General features: G+C 36.4%; 1 protein-coding gene across 12 annotated transcripts in view; it reads left to right on the top strand.

Moving 5' to 3' along the window:
* PPIP5K2 (diphosphoinositol pentakisphosphate kinase 2) overlaps nucleotides 1-18,500 on the top strand; it is a 47,136-nt gene that overhangs the window by 2,080 nt on the left and 26,556 nt on the right. For 9 of the 12 annotated variants that reach the window (XR_007780427.1, XM_018922862.3, XM_018922861.3 and 6 more), the window contains exons 2-11: nucleotides 6,770-7,132; nucleotides 8,663-8,858; nucleotides 9,191-9,281; nucleotides 10,240-10,325; nucleotides 11,678-11,832; nucleotides 12,182-12,283; nucleotides 14,030-14,191; nucleotides 15,343-15,464; nucleotides 17,226-17,327; nucleotides 17,883-17,969. Coding sequence is in view for 11 of the 12 variants with exons in the window: in XM_018922862.3 (XP_018778407.2) it covers nucleotides 6,989-7,132; nucleotides 8,663-8,858; nucleotides 9,191-9,281; nucleotides 10,240-10,325; nucleotides 11,678-11,832; nucleotides 12,182-12,283; nucleotides 14,030-14,191; nucleotides 15,343-15,464; nucleotides 17,226-17,327; nucleotides 17,883-17,969 (1,247 nt within the window). In the remaining variant the exon portion in view is untranslated. Of the gene's footprint in view, nucleotides 1-1,626; nucleotides 1,646-6,769; nucleotides 7,133-8,662; nucleotides 8,859-9,190; nucleotides 9,282-10,239; nucleotides 10,326-11,677; nucleotides 11,833-12,181; nucleotides 12,284-14,029; nucleotides 14,192-15,342; nucleotides 15,465-17,225; nucleotides 17,328-17,882; nucleotides 17,970-18,500 lie in introns of those variants that run through there. The other 3 variants (XM_050986795.1, XM_050986799.1, XM_050986798.1) reach the window with 3 other exon arrangements.

Genomic DNA, 18,500 nt, shown 5'->3' with positions numbered 1-18,500 from the left:
CTAACTAACTGTATAATTACTGGGAGAAAAGGTAGACATGGGAAAATCGGCCAAGTAGTTCAAAAACTGGAACAGTTGTGTTTTAAGATTAGAAATCTTACTTTTTAAACAACGTAGAAGGCATGTATTTCCTTGCTGCAAAACTGGCCTCTCAACAGACTCCTGGCTTACATGGCTCTTCTCAGTTTTCTCTCACTAAGATACTGTGATACAGAGGATCAGACTGAATATTGATTTTTGGTACAAATATTTTTTTGGTACAAACATCCATTACTCTTGGAAAATAATAAGGGTCCCTAGAAAAAGTCTTAAGCAACTGAAGCTTATTAGCTAGCCTAGCTGCAGAGAGTTTTGAGAAATGTTAGGTACTCCTGAGCAGAGTTGTTTCCAGTGGGAAATGCCAGTAAGGTGGGTATTTCTAGATTGCTGATGCTTGAGAGTGGGTGTTTGAAAGTGTCTCATTGGTAAGATTTGGCAGACTAAGTACCTGCTTAGAAATACTGAATAACAATACTGACTCCCTCCTGTAAAAAGCAATCCAGAGGCTACCTTAAAAAACAAACAAACAAGCACAACAAACAAACAAAACACAAAAATCCACTTAGTGGTGAAGAAAGATAGTGAAAGGATTATAATAGCCTAATGGTTTGAACAGTTGAATGGAACAGGACAAAAAACTATCTCTGTTCTCTCCTGTATCTGAGGTTTTCTCCTTGTTTTTTGTTAATGAGAAGTGTGTCCTAACCATCAAGCTGAAAAGTGTGGCTAAAAACATCTACATGTATACATGTATGCTGCGCTGCTGCGTCGAGTGCACTCTACTTCCCTGAGAGCGGGGGGGAGGTGGCACCGGCTAGCTGGGAGCACAGCAGCAGCTAGCAGTGGGGGGCACTGCCTTAATTCGCCAGAGTGTCAGGCAGCGCCTTCGACAGGGCAGCAATGTCTAGAGGAGCGGCAAAAGCGGAGAAGCTTAAGAGAAAAGAGGGTCTTAACTCGCCTGGTGCAGTCCAGAGATTTATTGTTTCCAGGGGATCCAGGCAGGAAAAGGCAGAGAACAAAAAGTAACAGCAGTATATAAAGGGGGTGGAACATAGGTACAAGAACCAGTGGGGGAAACTGAGGAGGGGAATCAGACATAACTGATACGGGCGAGAACCAATGATATAAGAGCTAGGGAGGGGCTCGGAGCACCTGCCCAATCACCTTCTGAGGAAGGGAGAAGTTTCTGGAGAAATGGGCAGGGCCCCGGGAGTTGGACAGGGCTCTGGAGCAGGGGAAAATGTAACAAGTGGGGTAGTTGCTAAGGGAACGGGTGTGGAGACAAGGGCTTGGCACGTTTCCCAGAACAGGAGGGAACCAGCTCAGGGAGAGGGGGAAACCAGGGCTGAACCATCAACATAGGCTTAGGGATGTAAAATGGGGAGAGCATTATAAGGTGGGGAGAACAACACCAACGGGGAAAACAATACAAATGGAAACTGAACCCACACCACAACACATGTAGATGTTTTTATCCACATTACTGGCTAAGATGGAGTATGAGGAATAGTGCATAGTTTTTTTTTTCCCCAGAAAACACATTCATTGGCCACCAGGTGCTTACTAAGCAGAATCATGGAGAAGATCCTCTTGGGGCTTTTGGAAGGTAAGAAGGTAGTGGATGACAGCCAATGTGACTTCACTAAGGCAAATTTGACAAATTTAGTGGCCTTCTATGAGCACCTTCCAGTAAGTAAAGGAAGACTGACTACAAGAAAACTGGAGAGTGGCTATTTACAAAGGTCTGTAGTGATAGGACCTGGGGAAATGACTTTCGGGATAAGGAATGAGAGATTTAGATTAAATATTCAGAAATTCTTTGCTGAGGGAGTCGTGAGGTACCGGCACAGTTTATCCAGAGAAGTGGATGCCCCATCCCTGGATATCTTCAAGGCCGGGTTGGATCAAGCTTGGAGCAATTTGGTCTAGTGGAATGTTCCCTGCCCATGGTAGGGGTTTGGAACCAGGTGGTCTTGGGGACCCTTCAAACCAAAACCATTTGATGATGCTTTAATATACAATGACACATTTTTTACATTACTTTTCTAATATATTAATTTATTAATCCATAAAGAAGAGCACTTAATATGATCCCAGAAGTAAAAGAGGGCTCCATCCTGAAATAGCGTTCCTGTCCATGTGTCTGCTCCATGGGCCACAGCTCCTGCAAGTTGCACAGACTCTCTGTGGGCTACATCTTCTTTCAGGGTACATTCACTACCTCCAGTGTGGGGTTCCCTATGGGCTGCAGGTGGATCTGTGCTCCACTGTGGACCTCTGTGGGCATACAGGGGCATAGACTGCTTTACAGTGGGCTGTCGGGGAATCTCTAAGTGCCTGAAGCACTTCCTATATGTCCTTTCTGGATGACTTTGGGGTCAAAGAATTCCTTTGACAAGCATATTCTTATGGAAATTGAGAGATGTTCCATTAGAAGAAAAATGTGTAGAGCACTACTGGAGTAAACACAGAACTTGGAATGCAGGGCTCAGGCTGTCAAAATCTCTGATTTTTATCCCTTTTTGGGATTTTATTTTTTGGGGTTTTTTTGTGCTTTTGGCCAAGACAAATCATGTTGCAGACAGGCCACACATTTGGTTGAAAGTCTTTTTAAGAGCACCAGTACATTTCTCAAAAAATTGAACATTTTTAAATCTATAAGCTTTGAAAGAGAAGTCTTGTGTAAGAGGTGAGATTTAAACAGAACATAGTGTAGTTAATTTTACCTGGAGATGTCACAGCACAGTGGAAGATGGTTGTCTGGATGTTATTGATGCTATCTCTTTGGAAATAGGTCAGTGTATGTTCCATCACAAAGCTTTGGGTTTTGTCTTGCTTACAGTGCAGTTGTTCATGGCTAACATTCACTGTCTAATGAGGCTAATGAAGATCTCACATGAAGTATCTCTGTCCCTTATATTACTGCTGCTGCTCACTTCTTAATACAGAAAAATGTTGCTGGGAAAACTCTAACATGCTCAAGGGGCAGCAAGGTGGAATTCTGCATAGGGCACTATGTACTTGAAGCTTCTTCGGTCAGCACTAATAGGATTTTTGAAACAGGAAGACAGCTCCATCTTCTTGCTTTGCAATTCATTATTTCTTCTTGGCATACAACTAGAGAACCATGTGTTAAGTCAAGCATGATCTTACTGCATTTTTGATGTCAGATAACTGTAGATGGTGTTTGGGAGACGAAGACTTGTGTAAATTGTTCACTGTAGTTGCAGTCACTTAGTAGTTCTCTTTGCTTGTCCCTTTTCTTGGTGCATTTTTTTCAAATACAAGAAAGAAGGGGATATCTCAATTTTTATTGTGGAATATGGGGGGGGGGGAGAATTTTAATTCCCATCTCCAAAAGCATGAATTTTAAAAAATAGATAATTTATTAAATATATCCTGACACAAATGTATGGTAACGACAGTAGCTTACAGTATCTGCTCTCATGGAGCTAAATGGGCAACCATCAGTTTGCCAGTTTTTATGCAATTCAGTGAGTTCATGCAATAGTTTATAAGCCTGAAAAATGTCAGTATCCTTTTCTGATCCATAGTCTTCAGTGTTACTTTTACAAACAGCATGAAAACTCTGGGGGGCATAGTGACAGTAGCATGGAGTGGCAATCTAGTTATTCATTTGCCTTCAAATGGGTGAACAACGTTAATCTTGGAGAAAATAATCTGTTCATTCCAAGTGAACTAAGTGGCTGTTCAAAGTTTGTTTTCTGCACATGAGGCCCTACTGCAATGTACTTTCCACTCATAAAACCAACAGTCTCCATATTTTTGAATGAGGAAGGTGGCAGAACAATGAGTTTTCAGATAGAAGTATTGGGGAAGTGTTTCAGGTGGCATTTTTGTAGACAAGTATGTTGCTCTTTCCCTTCAGTCTGTTTGTATCAGTTTCACTTGCTTTGGAAAGTAATCCTTTTGGGCTAGAAAGACTTGGTTAGTGTCAGATATCCCCATGAAATAACCAGTCACCAATTGTGCACAAACTTCATAACTTCTGCTGCTCTCATAAAGTGTACTACAGGAAGAGGTAGGGAAAAGAAGGCCTAAAAATCTTAAGACCTTCAACTGACTTGTTTCAAGTCATTGTTCTTTTTCCTAAGTTTTAGAAAGCTGTTAAGGACCTGGTTACCAATCTAGAGATTTTGGGTAGTCAGATGGAAGGTGATACAAGAGGAATTTCATTTTTTGGCTTCATCAGTGGTTTTTGGGGGATGTCTTTTTTGTTTAATACCTTTATAAAATTCTGTGTTAGCTGCCAGTTGCCACCACATGTTGACAATAACCTCTGCCTTTCTGAAGCTTGCTAGAAATAGGATTTGGAAATAGGATTTGGAAAGCTCTCTTTCTTTACCATGTCATAAATAGGATTAATTTACCTGAACACCCAATTTCTAACTCTTGTGAAGGTCAGATGAATTAGGGGTTTGAAATTCTTCTCGTTCTTATTGTCTGAAAGGTGAACAGCTACAGTTCCACATTCTAAGGGAAAGTAATTTTTCGTTAGCAGAATTGGAGAATAACAGATACATAGCAAATGCATTTAAGAAATAAATCTTTTTAATCCTCTTCCATGAGCCCAGGTTCCTTATGCTCAGAGCTCAGTTTCAACTTCTGGGTCTGAAGCTTTTATATTTGTCTTGGGGTGATTTTATGATGACACTTTATTCCTTGATCATCTGCTTTATGCCCAGAAATGTCTGCAGTATCTTTAAGATGAACCAGGGGGCAGGAACAGAACCTGGGAGCACTGGGCATGGGCTCTGTTCAGTCTCTCTCTCCAGTGTGTTCTGGACAGTGTGGACCAGGGACATTGCTTTTCTGATTGTTCTTTTGTTGGATTAGGTTTTTAGGTTTTTTTGCAAACTTGAAGCAAGAACCTTCCCCTTCCCGGAACTTCCCTTCCCTTCCCGGAACTTCCCTTCCTGTAGCTGGGAAGCTGTACAAGGAATCCTCTCAGCAGCTTATTGGTTTTTGTTCTCTTGTACTGTTTTTGGCTTGGCTTGTTTTTCCTTTTGGCCTGTTTGGGGATCCAGCAGGACCACCCTGAACCTGAGAGCTCAGAGGAACTGAACCAAAATGAGAAAGGACATTAAAATCCACCAACTTTGGCTGCTGCAAGGAGGAGACCCATTCCAGAAATTCAACAGCTTTCCCATCTGCTCTGCTTTGGGCTGCTATGTGATCTCCTCTTCCCCTTCCCAGAGACAAAAGAGACCAACTGCCATTTTATTCTGGGGCTTGTGATCAGCCTCTGTATATTTTTTCCCTGGGCATTTTTCTGAGATCTTTTTTGTAAGCTATTGGTGGGTGTCTGGGTCTGTGGAGGGTAGGTTTCTGGGAGTTCGTATCTAGCATTTATTCAATCTTTTTCTATGCCTTAGGGCACCCCAATGCCTTTTTGTTTGTTTGTTTTTATTTTGGTTCTTTGTTGTTGTTGTTATTAATAAGCAGGTCTTTTGAGGTTTTTTCACTTCCACTTGCTGCTATCAATTTCTCTCATTGGCAGAAGACAGAGGAGTTATTGAAGGGCTTTTTCTCTTTTGAGAAAATGCTCATTCCAGGGCATTTTTTCCCAAAACTTGTCTCCAAAACTAAGACAGCATTGTTCACCCACACCTAGCCTCTGAATTAGGACAGATTCTTTCTGTGTAACTTTTTATTTGCTTCTCATCCCCGTTCATGGTTGACCACTGTAGTGGGAATTTACTGTTGCTTCACTTTGTTCATAGGACAGCCAAAGTAATTTTCACTGATACTCAAAAACAAATTCAGTTCTGCTGAGGCCATCACTGTTGAATGGCCCTTGCATAATGCTGTACAAGTGAATAACCTAACCTGTTGGATCAGATGATCTTCTAAACTGCTTGTAAAGGAACTGCTTACTAATTTGTAAGTAGTAGTGACACATTATAAATAATCTTATAAAGCCATATACATCTCAGAGCATTAGTTACCTTGTTAAAATAACAGATGCCTAATCTGTAGGTCTTTTTCTGTATACAAGTTATTTTGCCAATATTTTCTTTTCACATGACAAGTTAAAAGGTATAATATGTGTTCACTTCACTGCTACATTAGTGGTTAGAAGTCCTTTTGAAAGCAGGCAGTGCTAATGTCCATCTCTGTAATTTTTAATTTTTCACAGTGAAAATAAGGTAACACTTTGTTGCAAGCTGTCACATTCTGTTTTCATAGAAAAGATTCGCTTGAGTTTTAAGACTAGGGGTTTATTTAATAGTCCCAATGGTGGCTTTGTATTTTCACTAGCACAGACAGTAGCAAACAGACAGTAGTCTGTTTGCAATTGTCATTTGATCCTAACATTTCTTTGGGAAAAACAGCCAATGCCATGGATAGTCAGTTAAATATTGGAGAATATTTTTGTTGTATATTTCTTGTAAAATATATATACTCTCCATTTAAGCCCTCTAAATTTAGGAAAAAAAATGCATTGGCTAGCTTTTGCTTCTATAAGTTATATTTTCTATTTCTAAAATTTATGCATCAGTAGTTTGATAGTAATTTTGAAACTGTTCCCCATGCCCTAAACATACATCTAAAAATGTAGACTGTGTGTGGTGCACACTGTTTTATTTCTGATGCTTTGCTCAGAAGTACATAATTGTCCAAACACTTTTTCTAAGTAAAAAGAGTTTATTTTAGATCTCTTTATCAAGTGTGTCTTTATTTTCTTTTTTTTTTTTTTTTGGTCTAGCACTGTGGGTTTCTTGGAGCAGCAACTCTGATCAGTAATGGGCAGACGATAACGAGTTAAACAGTGCCTGGTAAACAGCACAATCACAGAGGCAGCAGTGCACAAGAACGTCAAAGAGCAGGGGACTTTGGTGTTCCCGTGTCAGTAGGAAACATGCCCAGGATCTCAGCCGCCAGAGTGCCTGCAATTTTTACATAGAGTTCTTTAGCTCTTGTAACCATGTCTGTTAATGCGACAGAGAATGATCCTCCCAGATTCTTTGTGGGTGGAGAAGATGGAGAAGGATTATTGGATTCAGCCAGATCTACGGATTATGAACACTTCTATGACCATGGGGAGGAAGAGGAGGAAGAGTATGACTCTGTAAGTACTGTAGGAGCACTTGTTTACTATTCTTTGTTCTAAAGCATTATTTTTGATTTCCAAAGGTTTTTCAAAAATGATATATAAAAAATATTTTTTCAAAATATTTTTCAGTATTTAATTATTTTTCAAAAATGGCATTAGCTCACATAAATCTAGTACTGAAATGGTGTTCTAAATTGAGAAATTGTTCATATTCAGATAATGATGTGTCAGTACTGTTTGGAAAAGAAGAATACCAGAAAATTAAGTATACCTTGAACTGTGAAGTAGACGTGCTTAATTTTAGAGAGTTTCAGGGCAACTGAGGTTGATGTGCATGATTTGGAGACTTGGTTTGGATTCTGGGAATGAATTTAATGATGGCATTAAGCCTCTGTTTTATTTATTTGGATAGTTGGAAGCAAAAAAAATTATTGGGAATTTTTCTTTTGTGTCAATTGCTTCAGAGTTAACTTTTGATTTTTTTTTTTTCTTTCCTTGTCTTGGTATATTGAAAGCGCATACTAAGTTCATCTTAGTTATAACTTAGTTTAGTATATCAATAAAGTGTTCTGAATTGTATTTTGAGCACTGTGCTCACCAATTTTTAGCTTGCTTAAGACAAACTCTTAATGGTATTATGCATGAGTCATCATGCCTTTTTTTTAAACTCTTTGTTGTTTATCTTTTTGCAAGATTGCATTTTCTGGAATAGATTAAATTTTCACTAATTGTGAATTTGTCTAAAAGGTTTAATGCAAGATAGCATTACTAAAGCTCTTCCCATGATTAAAAGTAACTTGGAAATGCACAGTGGCAATGCAGAATTGGCAGCTCAGGTAGCTCAATTCAGGGAACCTATTTTGGCAAGGGAGCTGGCTAGGTTTTTAAAAAGCAATTAGTTGAATTTAAGGGTTGCTCTGTGGATTTTTTGTTTGTTTCCTTTATAGAGCAGAGTAGGTTGGTCGTTGCCTTTAGAAATATCACTGACAGAAAAGCATTATTGAAAGTTTTAACATGAAAGTAAATATAGAGTATGCAAAAAAGGTGAAACTGTTTATACACTAAATAGTTCAGAAATCTGGAAAAGTAGTTTCTTGTTTTCTAATTTTTCTTTTCATAATTCACTTGTAATATTAAGTGATGAGAGGCCTTGTGACTGTTAATTAGACATTAAAAATGACGTAATTGAAAAATTAATTACTAGTTAATTTCAGAGTGAGTCATAAGTATGATTTTATTCAGATCTGACACTCTTGACTGAGCCTTTGATCATGTCTGTTTGTTCCTGGTAACAATACTCCAAAAAAGTAATATAGAGCTGTTAAACAGTTTCACTCTTGAGTCATTTTTTGCGAGGATTTAGTGTGATATGCTGTTAAGACACATTTTGTTGTCTGCTAGAAATTTACCTGATTAAAAACAAAATTAATGGTAGCATGTGAATTTTAAGAGAAAATACCTGCTCTAGTATTGTGCTGCTAAAAGCCTGTTGTGTTTTGAGAGCACATAAAAATTACTTTTCCCTTCCCCCTGCCTCCTTTCCAGCCACCAGAAAGACAAATTGCAGTTGGGATTTGTTCAATGGCTAAAAAATCAAAGTCCAAACCAATGAAAGAAATTCTTGAACGCCTCTCCATGTTTAAGTATATAACTGTGGTGATATTTGAAGAGGATGTTATTTTGAACGAGCCAGTAGAAAATTGGCCTTTGTGTGATTGTCTCATTTCTTTCCACTCTAAAGGTAAATAATACCATAAATACTTGTGACATCTAAATTATTTAAGCTCTTTAAAAGTCCTTTTATGTTTTTTGTTTTGCAGTTTGATTGGATTTTCCTAGGAAGTGATCTTTTGTCTTCTTTACTATAATACAACTGACTTCTAAATTGCAAGTTTTTTAAACTATACTGTTTACATTGCTTGAGAAAGTCTTGTCTGACACAAGACAAGAATAGCTGTCCCACTGGTAAATAAGCTTGAAGCCAGTGGAAATAGTGATATAATGTAAAGGTTCAAACTATTTACTGGTAATGTTCTTATAATTTTAATTTGTTTTTCTTAATAAACATTTTAGGGTTTCCACTGGACAAAGCAGTAGCTTATGCTAAACTCAGGAATCCGTTCATAATCAATGACTTGAATATGCAGTATCACATACAAGACAGGTAAATTACACTAGTCACCTTTTAAAGCAAGCCATTTTTGTCAGAGACTATAAAAATTTGTTGTTATTGCGTAGCAACAGTTCCAGTGTATTGTCCCTGCCCATAGTGGAGGGTTTGGAATTAGATGATTTTTAACATCTCTTCTAATTCAAATCATCCCGTGATTTCATGGATTGTACAGAAGTTTAAATAAAATTACAGTGAATGTTACACTTTATTAATGTATGCATAGTTTTCTAGAATGTTTTTTCAGGTGTGTTTTTTTCTTTTGCTGTTTTTCCATTGATGTATCTGATGATTTACTGAGTTAGAAATTTGCTGGTGCGTTTTTGTAGAGCTTAGCAAATAAAAAAGTTTAAACTCTTAAAATACATATAGGAGGTATGTATAGCAGCTGTACAAGCTCAGATAATTGTAGAATTATACAGTTCTACAATGTGATTTATAGTCTTTTTTTTCTGTAAAGATGATACTTAACAGAAGTTGTTGTACTCAAAGGTCATGTGGTTATTGAAAACAAATTTTCTTTTGGAACTGAGGTCATGCATAGCAAACATTAATGAAACAACAGTAAGCAAAATACATGAACACCGAAACCTTCTGAACAGTGAGCAGACTTGCTATTTCAAGTGCCTCGGTTACTGTTCTGTATAAAGTTGAACAGTTGAAAATCTCTTTTAATACGACAATTGTTTTGTGCAAATGTCTGTTGCACTGCCAGATAGAAGAGGACTGGCATTGCAAAGTGCATTTTATTGATGTTGAAGAGATCACTGTCCAGCTGTGTCAGTGACCTTTAAAGCATTATATTAATAAATAGAGTATTATATATGTAACCTTGACCTATGTGATTTGAAAAATAAATTGTGTTTATTTTTCTTCTCCTTTACTCATAGATTGTAAAATGCAAATATTTGAAGGATTTGCTGGCTCATTTTTATATGTTCTTTTCTTCTAGAAGAGAAGTCTATGGTATTCTTAAAGCTGAAGGAATTTTACTTCCTCGCTATGCAGTTCTGAACCGTGATCCAAACAATCCCCAAGGTAAGAAGAACAGAGAAAAAATATCAACCATTAGCATCTCACTGTTTCCACTGGAGAACAGTATGGACATAGTGGAAAGCTGAATTTCACTGCCTAGACAATTCATTTTTGCGGTTTGATTTCTATGCCAACATTTAACATGTGGTTGTAATTGATTTTTGGGGTTTGATTTCTATGCCAACATTTAAGTGTTGTAAATGACCTTTACTGGCTGTGGGGTGCAATATGTGAAAAAAAAAAAACAGGTTGAGGCTGTGTAAGCATGTTCAGCATGAACAAAAACAACATGACTTTTTTGTCACAAGTTCAAAACATAGCACCATACCACCTGCTGTCAAGAAAATTAACTCCATCCCAGCCAAAGGCTGTACAAGTATGCAACTGAGAAGTATGATTCTGACACCACACATCTTACAGACATCATAGAATAACTAGAATATAAAGGCCTCTTTACTCAAACTGAGCTTCTAATATGTCACTTAGCAGAGCAGCATTCAGGATATTATATTAACCCAAATTATTAGTAATTTTCCTTTGGAAAGTAGTATTGACAGAAACAAGTCAGGCTATTGAATTCTTCTTCCCCTTCTGAGTATAAGCAGCCATATATTTGAAATCTGTTCTAGATATATCTGCAGATCTTGTACTATGAATATAAATTGGAAATAATTTTTTGTGTACCTGCAAAAAATACCTGAACTTTTTCTACTAAAATGATGACTTTAAGCAACAGTAAGAGATTGCAATGACAGGTCAAGAGAATTTTGCATTAAAGTGTTTGTGTGATCTATGGGAAGAAGGACACGTTTATGCTTCAAAAGTGATATTAAAGCTGCTGCTTGCAGTTAACCAGTATCGAATACCAGATTTCTGATTGCTGATACCAGAGGACCTGATTTTATGTTCAGGGTGCATCTATCACACAGTATGAAATAGTTCTAACCTTATGGAAGGTGGCTGTGGCCTCTGACACCACATTGTGTGTACAGTTCACCTGCCAGATCCCTGATATTCCAGAGAAAGGTACTGAAAAAAAAAATAGCACTTCCCTCTCCTCAAAACACTTCAAATATACCATCTTATGCACCTTATGCAGCTGCAGGAGACAGTTCCTGATCTGACACTGAGGAAATCAATAGTAATTCTGGAACATAGTATTTAAGTAACATAATATATACATGGTACAGCAAAAATATACTGCATGTGATCATCAGTCATTGTGCAATCAGTAAAAATCAGAGAAATAAAGATGTAATAGAATATTATTTCAAACTGCAAATTAATGTAGCTCTCTTAATAATTGTATGCCATTAGTATACTGTTTCAGCTCTGTTCTTTGCACTGTTCTTCAGAATGCAACTTGATTGAGGGAGAAGATCATGTGGAAGTGAATGGAGAAATTTTCCAGAAGCCCTTTGTAGAAAAGCCAGTTAGTGCTGAGGACCACAATGTTTACATTTATTACCCAACATCTGCTGGGGGTGGAAGCCAGAGGCTCTTTCGTAAGGTGAGGTTATGGTACTAAAGCTATTGAAAGCTTTAGGTGTCTAACAGAATTGCAGAGTAATTCTGTCCTACTTGCTTAGGAATAGTGGCAGATCAGAGAAATTTCAGGAGAACATATAGATTGAATGAAGGCCTATGTTTCTTGCAGTAGATGGTTAGCTACTGCAGATTCTTAGCACACACCATGATTGTACTTCTAGAATCTTATAAAAATCTTTTGGCAATGGTCGAAAGTTTGCTTCATTTGGTACATGAAGTGTTTTCTTAGTACAAGTGTGTTATTTTAGGTAATTTCAAAGTTTCTCAAGCAGTATTCTTTGAGTTTTTTAATGAAAAAATACATCTTTCAGATTGGCAGCAGAAGCAGTGTTTATTCTCCTGAAAGCAGTGTGAGGAAAACAGGCTCCTATATTTATGAGGAATTCATGCCTACAGATGGAACTGATGTGAAGGTATGACAACTGTGCATTCTTATTTATATTTAGAACAAACAAGTCCTCAAAGAGCTTGTCAGTTTTAAATCTTGGTCAGGGGTTAATTTTAATTGAGTTTTACTACAGTTCATAAGTAAAAAATGCAATTCTGATTCTAGCAAAACATAGTACTTGTAAATGTAGAGCAGCTGTGCTTGAATTGTTAGAGTCAAGTGCTGGAGGCTTGCTACCCGATATATTGTCTTTCTTTTTTTCTATTGTATTAGTGCCAGAACAGCATCTTCTTTCCCATGCTAACAGGTGATGCTGAGATATTTTATCTGAAGGCTAGAGGTTACAAAGTAATATAACTGAAGTAGATCTTAGTTTGCTAATTAATAAGCAAAAGTTACTTGCTAAATTTTATGGAGTCAAAGAAAATAACCTTTCTGGACCTTATTTGTAATAATTTTCACTCTTTCATTTAGGTTCTTAACAGAGGTATTAGGTACCATAAGAGAATGCTAAAACAGAATGATAACAAAGTAGGTGTGAAACCAGCCTTGTGCGAAGATTACTTTTTTCCCTTTGTGTTCATTTTGGCTATTTAAAGCCCATTTCAAAATATGTGAAACCAATGTTTTACAATATACATAAGAGATCACCATACTTAGACAAAAAAGTGTGAGTGTAGGGAGTGTGAGGCCTAATCCAAAAAGCCCTTTTATTAACTGCTGTCAGCTTCTTGGTATCACGTTGTTGTGCATGAGGGGAATACTCTTTCCATGTTCTCAGAAAAATGCACTGGTGTACCTTCTGAAGGTTATTCTGTGAAACACTTTGCACAGAAGTTAATATGTGTTTACAGATGTTCGTGTAAGAGCTTTACAAACTTTCTGCAAAGATTCTTGCAACAAGAAGAGATGTAAATGGCTTGAGGATTAGGGACTATTTTGGCTAGTTGCAGTGTAGTCATCAAGTGGCATTATATTAGACAGTTTCACTAAACTTACCCTCTTGCCTGAATACTGAATTGGCAGTATTGGCACTCATCTGCTTTAAATGAATACTTTTTTTTAATCAATGCCTGGAGTTTGTTTTTTAATTAAAGAAACTGTAGCCTATTTTGAGAGCTGCTGACAAATCTCTTCCAGCATATGCCCCCAAACCCTTCAGTGACCATCAAAACTGCAGTAGAGAGATAACACAATTCTTCTGTCAAGCTCTTGACTGGAGTTATTCTCTTGGTTTAAAAAGTATGTTTACATTTTAGACAGGATGAAACAAAGCAAGGGTCTGCTCAGCTTAAATATTGTCATCTTAAGATTGTCATCTTAAAGCTGGGCAGATCCTTGCTTTGTTTTGTCCTGTCTAAAATGTAAACATACTTTTTAAATTAAGAGAATAACTTAATCCTGCAGCCAGATTTCCACAAGTAAACTGAAATAACTCTCAAATTAACTGGTTCTTCAGGTTCTGTAGATATTTAGGAGAAGAAAACATTACATCTCTGCACCATCATAACTGAGAAATAAATTTTTAATAATTGAGTTTTTATAATTACTCTTTTTCTTTTCTTATCCCATGCTGTCAGTAAATGATGTGTGTTCTCTGAAGGCAGAGAATGCCACTGAGGAAGATACTTTAGAGTGACCTTTTCAATAACAGAAGCAGCTAGTATCTTTTGATGTTGTTGTCACGTTTTAAGTTGTATGCATACATTTTGCAAATTTATGCAACATCATTTAAATACACTGGATCAAGAGCTCCTGTTTTTCAATACAGGTGTACACAGTAGGTCCAGACTATGCTCATGCTGAGGCCCGGAAGTCTCCAGCTCTGGATGGCAAAGTAGAACGAGACAGTGAAGGAAAAGAAGTGAGATACCCAGTCATCCTGAATGCAAGAGAGAAGTTAATTGCTTGGAAAGTATGCCTTGCCTTTAAGGTTAGCTGATTGCTTTCCTATCTGATCAAACATTTAGTGTTAATTAATTGTTTGTTATGTGAAACTTCTGTAGGGTTTTAGTGCATGAGCCAGCAGTGGTAATTAGTGCTGAACTCCTAGGAAGGTGGAAAGTTAAACTTCCATATGACTTTTTTTTTAATCAAGAAGGATTTTTCCTTTAACGTATTGAAAAGTTCTGGATAAGTTGCTTGTGTTGCATTAGTTCCCTGAATTTACATGTTGCTATTGTGCTTTGCTACACCACAGTGTATCTATTTAGTGTATAATATTTTCACATGTATTGATAATAGTTTCTAAGTTAGCAAAACACACGTTCAATAAAGTTTTTGTAACTTCTATTGCCAGTATTTTCATCGGGTACAGATTCATTGTTAATTTGGTACTTACATGATTAAGTACTTATTTGAATAAATTGATATTAATTTAATAGTTTTGATTTTTGTAAAATTCTAAGATTGCTATATAGTTGCAAAGATTCTTTTGTTCAAAACATCATTTAGTCTCTTACCCTCCTTTCACCTGTTTTATAAGAAGGCTTTCAGTCTCCCTCCTTTACCTGTGATGGCATTCTGTAGGATGTGGGCCTCTATCAGTGAAGCAGGCTTTGAGATCTTAAAAAGTAATCCTAAAAAGTAATGTTGAATCTTAAAAGTAATCTTAAAAAGCAATGTTGAAATAGCTTCTAGTTTTGTCTACTAATGATGTCAATAGTATGTTAATGTCAAAACTATCTTATAAAATTTTAACAAAAGTGGTTTTTCAATTTTTTTTTGTATTTTCTTGCCTGCCATCCTTAAAAACCATATGTAGTGGGAAACCACTGTCAGAAAGGGGGACTTGTAGGCCCATGGTTGCTGTGAGTCTTGAAGTTTGTGCTCTTGTGAACTTGACCTTCAATACTAATACTGCTAGGAATATGCAGGAAGCATAAAATCAAGTAGGGGATAAAAAGTTAAAAACAAGAAGATGTTTGCATGATGTCGGTGAACGTAATATGGAACTCACATAAGGTAGTAAGTGTAAAGTGTGACATGTTTTGTTCATGTTTTCAGATGAATACCTGGTTAAAATATAAAATTTGTTTAGAATAAGCAATCCTAAATAACTTGAACTTTTATTCTTTAAAACAGCAAACAGTTTGTGGCTTTGATTTGCTACGTGCTAATGGACAGTCTTATGTCTGTGATGTGAATGGCTTCAGTTTTGTGAAAAACTCCATGAAATACTATGATGATTGTGCTAAAATACTGGGGTAAGAGTTTTCTGATTCATTTCAGATTTGCTAATTAACTTCCCTTCATATGATTGTAGTTTATGTACTGCCAGATTTCTTATTATTATTACTTATTACTATGAATTATTTCTTATTACTATTAATATTATTTCTTGTTACTATTAATTATGAATTATTTATTAAAAATTAAATATCACATTCCAAGTCATTAACTTAAACGATTAAAAAATCCTTAGAGAGAATCCTAAGTCAATTAAAATATACTAACTAAATTCCTTATTCCTAAAATTATCCCAAACATCTGTGTTTTTAAAAGTGCTTATAGCTAACTGAATAAGTATTTTGAAATCAAGAATAAGTTCTTAAAGGTAGCTGAGATCTTTTCAAGTAGCAAAGTGCCACTGGATGGTTGTGACTGCTGCTGTTTAATGTGTCCAAATTGCTGTACATTGTCTTTGATCTGAAGCTGGTATATACTTGTATATTTGTGTATTTCATACTTGTAAAATCAAACTGAAATAGAATCATGGTATTTTCTATCATACCATCTTGTCTCTGCCACTGGAGGGAAAAAAAAGTATAATGAGGGATCATATAGAATTGGGTATAGACCTCTATGCCAAGGAAATGTTGTCCTCAAAATAGGCAAAGTACATTGTGACTAGCTTTACGGTAAGATTGCAGTGATGAGATACAGCATGAATTTTGCATGATCTAATGGTCTGTAATCTTATTAAGTGAAGGATTTTGCAAGTTTTTTCAAGATTTTTAGCAATTATATTTTGGCTTTTTCTACTTTAAGATGGACCTTTTTTTCCTGTCTGTGTTATTGCTTCTCACATAGATATTAGTCTGAAGTTCAGTGTATTTTGATGAAATATCTGTGAAACAGAACATTGTATGTACCATCCTTCTTGAGGTGGAGACTGCATTGTCATTTTATAGTTACAATTAGAGACTGTACCTATTTTTCCAGTTTTATCACAGAAACTTTTGAGAAACTACTGGTAAAAGATAGCAGTTAACTCTTTGATGAATGGCTTGGGGATTATTAGGCACTTTTAGTTAGGCAGCAAAGCCAATTGTCTGCATATATAAATGAACAAGAATAATTCCTATCCAAGAGCCTCTTTTAGGAGTTGAAAAGCTGAAGTTCATTACAACCACAGGGCCAGTAGTCTAATGTTCCTGTGGCAATTGTAATAGCTCTAAATTATTAAGTGGTCTTTATTAAGAAATTAAAAGCAAAATATGTATAGATATACATTTGTGGCTGCTAGTACTTGTTACATGGTTTTCTGGGGTCCCAGGATGAGGGAAGAGACGAGACAGTTGACTCCATGCATCAGAAGGCTTGATTTATTATTATATGATATATAAGATATAAAACCTATACTAAAAGAATAAAGCTAGAGATTTCACTACCAAGGCTATCCTAAGAATAGAAAAGAATGTAATCTCCCAGCCTGAGACGCTGGGCAGGTGCCCCGTGATAGGCTCTCAACTGGAAACAGTCCGACGGGGCCAATCAGAGATTTTCCCGTGGCATTCCACAGCAGCAGATAAGAATTGTTTACAGTTTGTTCCTGAGGCTTCTCAGCTCTCAGGAGAGGAAAATTCCTAAGTAAAGGATTTTTCATAAACTATGTCGGTGACAAGTACTCTAGAACTACATTAATAAAAATGCATATATATGATCTGTTTGGAGTTTGCATGTGTTGTATAATCTGTGCTTTAAACTTATATGATTTTTTTTTTTAATTTTAACTCCTATTTTAGAAATATCATCATGAGAGAACTTGCTCCCCAATTTCAAATACCATGGTCAATTCCTTTGGAAGCTGAAGACATTCCTATTGTGCCAACCACGTCTGGAACAATGTAAGAAAATAGTAGCTACACCTAAATTGTCCAAACTTCCAATGTAACTTTTGTGTGAATCTTTTTTTCTCTTTGCAAGGTGTGCCCGCATTGGTCTGTGAATGCTTGTTTTGTATGCTGAAAACAAGGAAGGAATCACAATTGCTATATCAGCAGTCAGAGTTTCTCACCCTTAGTCAAGCTGAGTATAGAACAGCAGATTTTTTATAGTTTAGCATCTTTTATACATAGCTTCCACTGCTAATCATTGTTCCAGCACCAACTTAATATGTGCTTCTAATAAACACGCTCTCTCATTTAATGATCCTCAAAATTGTTGCTTTAAAAACTACTTAAAATAGATATCCTATAGTTACTTAAGTCTTATAATCAGTATTTATATTTTATACCTTACATCATTTTCAGTTAACCTTATATTCTTGCGTATACTTCCATCACTTCTGTAGTTATGTCAGACGACTACAACTTTGTCAATTGTCTTGATTGCAGTTGGTTTAATATTAAATAAAAGACCCTTGTGTACAGACTTGTGAAATACAACCCTTGAAATTTCAGGATGGAGCTTAGATGTGTTATAGCTGTAATACGCCATGGGGATCGAACACCAAAGCAAAAAATGAAAATGGAAGTAAAACATCAGAGGTAAATAGAATCTTGGTAAAAGTTATTTCCCATATTTTAGAGTATAGGATTTTAGGGCTAAGCAAGCAGTGAATTAATGAGGAATTGCACAATTGCAAGTTGCTTTTTATTTTGTTTTCCTCTAAATCTAACAGTTTTAGATACTGCAAATAATTGCAAGTATGCACCTCTCTCTCTGACAGGACTGTCAACTTACTTGCGCAGATTTCCTTCAACACATGCTGTGCCTTGTGAACTGTCCTGTTTGATTTTACGGAAAATGCATTTGTGTCTCTAAATGTCTTTATTAAAAATAATGCAGCAGAGAATATTTCTGGTTCTCCATTACTCCATTCGACCATGACTTCTGCCTTCTCCTTTTTATCATAACTATTCTTGTATGCAATGTCATATTAGTTTTTCTAGTAATTTTTGTCAAAGTTTAATGACTCTGAATTTCTGGTAGATACCATATTTATGTGGCATTCATAAGACAACTTAATGTAATTGACCTGGAACTAGGTGCAGTTTCCGTAAAACTGATTTATTTTG

The sequence above is a fragment of the Serinus canaria genome, chromosome Z, assembly GCF_022539315.1.
Source record: "Serinus canaria isolate serCan28SL12 chromosome Z, serCan2020, whole genome shotgun sequence".
NCBI classification, from domain to species: Eukaryota; Metazoa; Chordata; class Aves; order Passeriformes; family Fringillidae; genus Serinus; species Serinus canaria.
Note: the sequence above shows the minus strand (reverse complement) of the source record. Positions and strands in the feature narration are given on the sequence as shown.